Source organism: Lucilia sericata, unplaced genomic scaffold (assembly GCF_015586225.1).
Source record: "Lucilia sericata isolate MDLA Ls3-8-SP2 unplaced genomic scaffold, ASM1558622v1 Contig000207F_arrow, whole genome shotgun sequence".
Lineage (NCBI taxonomy): Eukaryota > Metazoa > Arthropoda > Insecta > Diptera > Calliphoridae > Lucilia > Lucilia sericata.
In genome coordinates, this window is record NW_023994235.1 from 381,832 (window position 1) to 392,604 (window position 10,773).

Below are 10,773 nucleotides of genomic sequence, written 5' to 3' on the forward strand. Positions count from 1 at the left end.
AGACTATAGACTAGACTATAGACTAGACTATAGACTAGACTATAGACTAGACTATAGACTAGACTATAGACTAGACTATAGACTAGACTATAGACTAGACTATAGACTAGACTATAGACTAGACTATAGACTAGACTAAGACTAGACTATAGACTAGACTATAGACTAGACTATAGACTAGACTATAGACTAGACTATAGACGAGACTATAGACTAGACTATAGACTAGACTATAGACTAGACTAGACATAGATCTGACTAGACTAGACTATAGGACTAGACTATAGACTAGCACTATAGACTAGACTATAGACTAGACTATAGACATAGACTATAGACTAGACTATAGACTAGGACTATAGACCTAGACTATAGACTAGACTATGAGACTAGACTATAGACTTAGACCTATAGACTAGACTATAGACTAGACTCTAGACTAGACTATTAGACTAGACTCTAGACCTGACTATCGACTAGACTATAGACTAGACTATATACAGGACTATAGGACTAGACTATAGACTAGACTATAGACTAGACTATAGACTAGACTATAGACTAGACTATAGGACTAGGACTATAGACTAGACTATAGACCTAGACTATAGACTAGACATAGGACTAGACATAGACTAGACTATAGACTAGACTATAGACTAGACTATAGACTAGACTATAGACTAGACTATAGACTAGACTATAGACTAGACTATAGACTAGACTATAGACTAGACTATAGACTAGACTATAGACTAGACTATAGACTAGACTATAGACTAGACTATAGACTAGACTATAGACTAGACTATAGACTAGACTATAGACTAGACTATACTAGACTATAGACTAGACTATAGACTAGACTATAGACTAGACTATAGACTAGACTATAGACTAGACTATAGACTAGACTATAGACTAGACTATAGACTAGACTATAGACTAGACTATGACTAGACTATAGACTAGACTATAGACTAGACTATAGACTAGACTATAGACTAGACTATAGACTAGACTATAGACTAGACTATAGACTAGACTATAGACTAGACTATAGACTAGACTATAGACTAGACTATAGACTAGACTATAGACTAGACTATAGACTAGACTATAGACTAGACTATAGACTAGACTATAGACTAGACTATAGACTAGACTATAGACTAGACTATAGACTAGACTATAGACTAGACTATAGACTAGACTATAGACTAGACTATAGACTAGACTATAGACTAGACTATAGACTAGACTATAGACTAGACTATAGACTAGACTATAGACTAGACTATAGACTAGACTATAGACTAGACTATAGACTAGACTATAGACTAGACTATAGACTAGACTATAGACTAGATTATAGACTAGATTATAGACTAGACTATAGACTAGACTATAGACTAGACTATAGACTAGACTATAGACTAGACTATAGACTAGACTATAGACTAGACTATAGACTAGACTATAGACTAGACTATAGACTAGACTATAGACTAGACTATAGACTAGACTATAGACTAGACTATAGACTAGACTATAGACTAGACTATAGACTAGACTATAGACTAGACTATAGACTAGACTATCTAGACTATAGACTAGACTATAGACTAGACTATATGGGTACTTTGTTAAATATAAAAAATAACCGTTTTCGTTTGGATTTGTTCTGTAAAGTACACTATTTATTAAAGGGAAGATTACATTTTTTAATTAACTTTTTACTTTATTATAACTTAATGTTTTTTCTATATAAAATAAACAATAACTTATATTTAATTTAACATTGAACGGCAACCCTTTTGAGAGCATTTAGCTAATTCTACAATTTGGAAGTCTGAAAATAACAAATAAAAATTCAAATTATATCTATAGGAATATTAAAAAAAAGAGGATCTAAAAAGTCCCCTGATTCAATATAGCGGATGGAAATTGAAAAAAATTTTATAGAAATTATTCAGCCTCGGGTTTTTTTTATAATTTTATTTAATAATTCCAACTTACTTTCTTTCTTACTGCAGTTTTCGTAGTTCATCAAAACAATCGTTGGTGAATTGTTTGTGGCAACGACCGTTGAAAAGCGCAGGTGGGTCTAAATAATGCTGGGCAAGCAACGGGACATTGTTGGGCTTGTACTCCAGAGGCGCAGATGAAGAATAAAGCTAAAATTTTTAAGATTATTCTTTAGCACTCAAATTTCCAATTTATTTATTTCTCCAATATCTTCTACTTACCGGCAAATAATAGCGAATAAAAAATTTCATTTTGTCAATTTTATTGTTTAACTTTAGTGTTTAAGGGCGAGTAGCTGTTATCAATATGATTTTTAAATTTAAATTTTAATAAGTTTTTATAGTTTTTCGGTGATTCCACAACCTGACGCTAGAGAACGTGTTCAAAATAAAATTGAATCTATAATTTTTATTATCGAACCCACACTTATACAATTTGCCGGCTGTGATTTTGTTTTTCGTTGCCAAAGTGCTAATTAAGTGGGGGTTTTTTATTTTCGCCAAAAAAAAGTTTGTTTATTTTTTTGTATTTTTGGTTTTGATTTTTAATTTGTTTGCTGAAGATGTACTATTTTGTATATTTGGTTGGTTGGTAACATTGGTAACAATTTGCAGCCTATAGTAGGTTCCACTCTAGGCAAAATAATACTCTTAAGATGTTGTTTACTTAGCAATTGTTGATCAAGTGTGACTCCATTCGCTTCCTTATGGAGATTAAGTTATCGTTGCAACAATTTTTACGATTTACAACTTTAACAAATGTAGGGTTCGAATACGATTCTTCAATGCCGATTAAAAGACTTTTAAATGAAGTAAATATTTAGTTTTAAGTAAAATGATGTTAGAAAATTATTATTTATTAATAGGTTTATTTTAATTTATGTATAAACTGGTTGAGATTTCTGCGAAATATACCAGTTTTTATTGGGTAGTTTATTATTAAATTTAAAATATCGGTAAACATTATAATAGTTTTAAAGGAAAACACTGTATTTGTTTATTATAACTGATCAAAATTAATATTCTGTAATTTGTTTAAAACCGTCCCTAATAATAGTAGCGAACTAAAAGTTGTTATCCAAACGCTATAAACAAACGTTTACAGTTTAAAAAAAGTTTAAAGTACACAGTGGTTTAGAAATGTTTAAATTTGGTCAGATTTAAAACTTTTATAGCAGCGTTGTTTTTTAGTTAAAAAGTCTATAGACTTGATTATAGTCTAGGAACTTCAGTTTGTAAGTCAAATGTTCTACTCATTGAACCACACTACTTCTGTATTAGATTAAAGGAAAGTCATTACCAGAGTAATTCTAAGTAATGCAGACGGTAAGTAGTTGTCAGTGAAAAGTATGTTGTTGAGTAAGTACAAGTCATTAGCGGGTGTTTGTTAGGTCAACGCGTTATTCTTATAAGGTTGTGCTACAGACTGCATGACATTTATTTTTTATTTTAAAATAATAATTTTATTTTTTATTTTTACAAGAATGATACCCAAATTATGTTTATAAATGATAGATGTATTAGGACTAAAATATAATATTTACTTAATTAATATATATTATATTTTTTTTCATTGTTGATATGTATAATGTTGTTAAATTAACATCTTTTTGATCCATTACAGTTTCCCAAACTCACTTGTCTGAAATCTGAAAATAAACAATCAAAATCATATTTTTTTATAATATGACATTTCAAAACTGTTGAATAATATATATACTAGACTAAATATTGGACTATACTATTATAGACTAGTCTATAAATAGACTAGAATATATACTAGGCAAGACTAGACTCCAGGCTAGACTATAGGCAAGATTATAGACTAGACTATAGACTAGACTATAGACTAGACTATAGACTAGACTATAGACTAGACTATAGACTAGACTATAGACTAGACTATAGACTAGACTATAGACTAGACTATAGACTAGACTATAGACTAGACTATAGACTAGACTATAGACTAGACTATAGACTAGACTATAGACTAGACTATAGACTAGACTATAGACTAGACTATAGACTAGACTATAGACTAGACTATAGACTAGACTATAGACTAGACTATAGACTAGACTATAGACTAGACTATAGACTAGACTATACTAGACTATAGACTAGACTATAGACTAGACTATAGACTAGACTATAGACTAGACTATAGACTAGACTATAGACTAGACTATAGACTAGACTATAGACTAGACTATAGACTAGACTATAGACTAGACTATAGACTAGACTATAGACTAGACTATAGACTAGACTATAGACTAGACTATAGACTAGACTATAGACTATACTATAGACTAGACTATAGACTAGACTATAGACTAGACTATAGACTAGACTATAGACTAGACTATAGACTAGACTATAGACTAGACTATAGACTAGACTATAGACTAGACTATAGACTAGACTATAGACTAGACTATAGACTAGACTATAGACTAGACTATAGACTAGACTATAGACTAGACTATAGACTAGACTATAGACTAGACTATAGACTAGACTATAGACTAGACTATAGACTTGACTATAGACTAGACTATAGACTTGACTATAGACTAGACTATAGACTAGACTATAGACTTGACTATAGACTAGACTATAGACTACACTATAGACTAGACTATAGACTAGACTATAGACTAGACTATAGACTAGACTATAGACTAGACTATAGACTAGACTATAGACTAGACTATAGACTAGACTATAGACTACACTATAGACTAGACTATAGACTAGACTATAGACTAGACTATAGACTAGACTATAGACTAGACTATAGACTAGACTATAGACTAGACTATAGACTAGACTATAGACTAGACTATAGACTAGACTATAGACTAGACTATAGACTAGACTATAGACTAGACTATAGACTAGACTATAGACTAGACTATAGACTAGACTATAGACTAGACTATAGACTAGACTATAGACTAGACTATGCTAGACTATAGACTAGACTATAGACTAGACTATAGACTAGACTATAGACTAGACTATAGACTATACTATAGACTAGACTATAGACTAGACTATAGACTAGACTATAGACTAGACTATAGACTAGACAATAGACTAGACTATAGACTAGACTATAGACTAGACTATAGACTAGACTATAGACTAGACTATAGACTAGACTATAGACTAGACTATAGACTAGACTATAGACTAGACTATAGACTAGACTATAGACTTGACTATAGACTAGACTATAGACTGACTATAGACTAGACTATAGACTAGACTATAGACTTGACTATAGACTAGACTATAGACTTGACTATAGACTAGACTATAGACTAGACTATAGACTAGACTAGACTAGACTATAGACTAGACTATAGACTAGACTATAGACTAGACTATAGACTAGACTATAGACTAGACTATAGACTAGACTATAGACTAGACTATAGACTAGACTATAGACTAGACTATAGACTAGACTATAGACTAGACTATAGACTAGACTATAGACTAGAATATAGACTAGACTATAGACTAGACTATAGACTAGACTATAGACTAGACTATAGACTTGACTATAGACTAGACTATAGACTTGACTATAGACTAGACTATAGACTAGACTATAGACTTGACTATAGACTAGACTATAGACTTGACTATAGACTAGACTATAGACTAGACTATAGACTAGACTATAGACTAGACTATAGACTAGACTATAGACTAGATATAGACTAGACTATAGACTAGACTATAGACTAGACTATAGACTAGACTATAGACTAGACTATAGACTAGACTATAGACTAGACTATAGACTAGACTATAGACTATACTATAGACTAGACTATAGACTAGACTATAGACTAGACTATAGACTAGACTATAGACTAGACTATAGACTAGACTATAGACTAGACTATAGACTAGACTATAGACTAGACTATAGACTAGACTATAGACTAGACTATAGACTAGACTATAGACTAGACTATAGACTAGACTATAGACTAGACTATAGACTAGACTAGACTAGACTAGACTAGACTATAGACTAGACTATAGACTAGACTATAGACTAGACTATAGACTATAGACTAGACTATAGACTGGACTAAAGACTAGACTATAGACTAGACTATAGACTAGACTATAGACTAGACTATAGACTAGACTATAGACTAGACTATAGACTAGACTATAGACTAGACTATAGACTAGACTATAGACTAGACTATAGACTAGACTATAGACTAGACTGTAGACTAGACTATAGACTAGACTATAGACTAGACTATAGACTAGACTATAGACTAGACTATAGACTAGACTATAGACTAGACTATAGACTAGACTATAGACTAGACTATAGACTAGACTATAGACTAGACTATAGACTAGACTATAGACTAGACTATAGACTAGACTATAGACTAGACTATAGACTAGAATATAGACTAGACTATAGACTAGACTATAGACTAGACTATAGACTAGACTATAGACTAGACTATAGACTAGACTATAGACTAGACTATAGACTAGACTATAGACTAGACTATAGACTAGACTATAGACTAGACTATAGACTAGACTATAGACTAGGCTATAGACTAGGCTATAGACTAGACTATAGACTAGACTATAGACTAGACTATAGACTAAGACTATAGACTAGACTATAGACTAGACTATAGACTAGACTATAGACTAGACTATAGACTAGACTATAGACTAGACTATAGACTAGACTATAGACTAGACTATAGACTAGACTATAGACTAGACTATAGACTAGACTATAGACTAGACTATAGACTAGACTATAGACTAGACTATAGACTAGACTATAGACTAGACTATAGACTAGACTATAGACTAGACTATAGACTAGACTATAGACTAGACTATAGACTAGACTATAGACTAGACTATAGACTAGACTATAGACTAGACTATAGACTAGACTATAGACTAGACTATAGACTAGACTATAGACTAGACTATAGACTAGACTATAGACTAGACTATAGACTAGACTAAAGACTAGACTACAGACTTGGCAATAGAACAGACTATTCTAGATCATGGACTAGACTATAGACCAGACTATAAACTAGAATACAAACTAGACTAGATTATAGACAATATTAAAGACTAGATTATAGACTAGATAAAAGACTCCATAGTCTACTAAACTATAGACTATAATCTAGACTGGAATATAGACCAGACTATGGACTAGACTCTTGACTAGACTAAAGATCAGGTGATATACTAGACTATACTAGACTATAGACTGTGATATACACTAGACTCGACTATAGACTATACTATAGACTAAGCTATAGGCTATTAACTGGATTAAAGACTAGGCTATATACTAGACTATAGACTAGACTATAGACTAGGCTATAGATATGCTACACTAAACAACATTGTTCATTACTCTAACTTACTCTGTTTTTTATTGCAATTTTCCACCCCCATCTGACAAGAGTTGCTGAATTGTTTGTAACAGCGACCATTAAAACCACAAACTGGCTGATAAACAGCTGGACAAATACTAGGACATTGTGCCTGAACCGAGCAGATCAAAAATAAGGCTAAAAATTTAAATATTGATTTTTAATAAAAAATTAAATGGGGATTATTTATATATTAAGGAAACTTACCGCATACAAGTACTGCAATATATTTCATTTTTGTGCAGCGAATATTTTAATGTCTTTGTTTGAATTGTAACAATTGAAATGATTGTTGGCGAGAGTCATCAATAAGTTTTTATAGGTTTTAGCCAAGTAATAAGTAAATCTCATTTATGTAAATACAATTTCTTTTTGTTTAACACAATTCTTACTTACAATTGTTTTCAATTCATTGTAAGTGGGGGGTTTTCTTTATTAAAAATACTTGCATATATGTATGTACAATGAGCAATATGTATTTCAATTGTATACTAAGTCATCATTTATATTTTCCATATTTTAAAATTAAAACTACATATTTGGGTTAAAAATATCAAAATTTTGAGTTAAAACACTATTGAAGTAGATTCCACGGAAATTATATATAATTATATGTTACATCTTAGTAAAGCATACAAATTGCATTATTTTCTAAATTTCCCAAGATTTTTTCATATTTTTCGAATGAATTAAATTAATTAGGTATTTGTAGCAAGTTATTAATATTTTAATATTGCAATTTCTAATATTTTCTAAGCAGAAAAATAAATTAAATTTTTTGACGATTAGGAATAATGAATTATTAAATTTTATTTAAAAAGAGTTATATGAAAATTTACAAGCACTATAGCCTAGATTATAGACTAGACTATAGACTATACTATAGACAAGACTATAGACTAGACTATAGACTAGACTATAGACTAGACTATAGACTAAACTATAGACTAAACTATAGACTAGACTATAGACTAGACTATAGACTATACTATAGACTAGACTATAGCTAGACATAGACTAGACTATAGACTAGACTATAGACTAGACTATAGACTAGACTATAGACTAGACTATAGACTAGACTTAGACTAGACTATAGACTAGACTATAGACTAGACTATAGACTAGACTATAGACTAGACTATAGACTAGACTATAGACTAACTATAGACTAGACTATAGACTAGACTATAGACTAGACTATAGACTAGACTATAGACTAGACTATAGACTAGACTATAGACTAGACTATAGACTAGACTATAGACTAGACTATAGACTAGACTATAGACTAGACTATAGACTAGACTATAGACTAGACTATAGACTAGACTATAGACTAGACTATAGACTAGATAGACTAGACTATAGACTAGACTATAGACTAGACTATAGACTAGACTATAGACTAGACTATAGACTAGACTATAGACTAGACTATAGACTAGACTATAAACTAGACTATAGACTAGACTATAGACTAGACTATAGACTAGACTATAAACTAGACTAATAACTAGACTATAGACTAGACTATAAAATAGACTATAGACTAGACTATAGATAGACTATAGACTAGACTATAGACTAGACTATAGACTAGACTATAGACTAGACTATAGACTAGACTATAGACTAGACTATAGACTAGACTATAGACTGGACTATAGACTAGACTATAGACTAGACTATAGACTGGACTATAGACTAGACTATAGACTAGACTATAGACTAGACTATAGACTAGACTATAGACTAGACTATAGACTGGACTATAGACTAAACTATAGACTAGACTAGAGACTGACTATAGACTAGACTATAGACTAGACTATAGACTAGACTATAGACTAGACTATGACTAGACTATAGACTAGACTATAGACTAGACTATAGACTAGACTATAGACTAGACTATAGACTAGACTATAGACTAGACTATAGACTAGACTATAGACTAGACTATAGACTAGACTATAGACTAGACTATAGACTAGACTATAGACTAGACTATAGACTAGACTATAGACTAGACTATAGACTAGACTATAGACTAGACTATAGACTAGACTATAGACTAGACTATAGACTAGACTATAGACTAGACTATAGACTAGACTATAGACTAGACTATAGACTAGACTATAGACTAGACTATAGACTAGACTATAACTAGACTATAGACTAGACTATAGACTAGACTATAGACTAGACTATAGACTAGACTATAGACTAGACTATAGACAGACTATAGACTAGACTATAGACTAGACTATAGACTAGACTATAGACTAGACTATAGACTAGACTATAGACTAGACTATAGACTAGACTATAGACTAGACTATAGACTAGACTATAGACTAGACTATAGACTAGACTATAGACTAGACTATAGACGACTATAGACTAGACTATAGACTAGACTATAGACTAGACTATAGACTAGACTATAGACTAGACTATAGACTAGACTATAGACTAGACTATAGACTAGACTATAGACTAGACTATAGACTAGACTATAGACTAGACTATAGACTAGACTATAGACTAGACTATAGACTAGACTATAGACTAGACTATAGACTAGACTATAGACTAGACTATAGACTAGACTATAGACTAGACTATAGACTAGACTATAGACTAGACTAGACTAGACTATAGACTAGACTATAAACTAGACTATAGACTAGACTATAGACTAGACTATAGACTAGACTATAAACTAGACTATAAACTAGACTATAGACTAGACTATAAAACTAGACTATAGACTAGACTATAGACTAGACTATAGACTAGACTATAGACTAGACTATAGACTAGACTATAGACTAGACTATAGACTAGACTATAGACTAGACTATAGACTGGACTATAGACTAGACTATAGACTAGACTATAGACTGGACTATAGACTAGACTATAGACTAGACTATAGACTAGACTATAGACTAGACTATAGACTAGACTATAGACTAGACTATAGACTAGACTATAGACTAGACTATAGACTAGACTATAGACTAGACTATAGACTAGACTATAGACTAGACTATAGACTAGACTATAGACTAGACTATAGACTAGACTATAGACTAGACTATAGACTAGACTATAGACTAGACTATAGACTATACTATAGACTAGACTATAGACTAGACTATAGACTAGACTATAGACTAGACTATAGACTAGACTATAGACTAGCTATAGACTAGACTATAGACTAGACTATAGACTAGACTATAGACTAGACTATAGACTAG

At 31.4% G+C, this 10,773-nt stretch overlaps 1 protein-coding gene and 1 long non-coding RNA gene across 2 annotated transcripts; both read right to left on the reverse strand.

The window, feature by feature from the left end:
• Window positions 1–1,672: 1,672 nt before the first annotated feature.
• On the reverse strand, window positions 1,673–2,424 carry LOC119602079. Its single transcript, XR_005231308.1, has 3 exons — window positions 2,250–2,424; window positions 2,020–2,177; window positions 1,673–1,852 (listed from the first exon to the last, which is right to left on the reverse strand). It is a non-coding gene; the product is annotated as an uncharacterized LOC119602079 (long non-coding RNA).
• Window positions 2,425–3,474: 1,050 nt separating this feature from the next.
• On the reverse strand, window positions 3,475–7,998 carry LOC119602074 (enhancer of split M1 protein-like). Its single transcript, XM_037953401.1, has 3 exons — window positions 7,706–7,998; window positions 7,490–7,636; window positions 3,475–3,676 (listed from the first exon to the last, which is right to left on the reverse strand). The coding sequence occupies exons 1-3, from the start codon at window positions 7,731–7,733 to the stop codon at window positions 3,627–3,629; spliced, it is 225 nt and encodes a 74-aa protein (XP_037809329.1). The 5' UTR covers window positions 7,734–7,998; the 3' UTR covers window positions 3,475–3,626.
• Between the last annotated feature and the right edge of the window lie 2,775 nt (window positions 7,999–10,773).

What these genes read in the sequence shown, in the direction of transcription:
- LOC119602074 (XM_037953401.1), bottom strand. Translation starts at nt 7,733, where the DNA reads ATGAAATATATTGCAGTACTTGTATGCG. An exon ending in TATTGCAGTACTTGTATGCG is followed by an intron (nt 7,637 to 7,705) that starts GTAAGTTTCCTT and finishes TTAAATTTTTAG; the next exon opens with CCTTATTTTTGATCTGCTCG. An exon ending in AAATTGCAATAAAAAACAGA is followed by an intron (nt 3,677 to 7,489) that starts GTAAGTTAGAGT and finishes GTTTATTTTCAG; the next exon opens with ATTTCAGACAAGTGAGTTTG.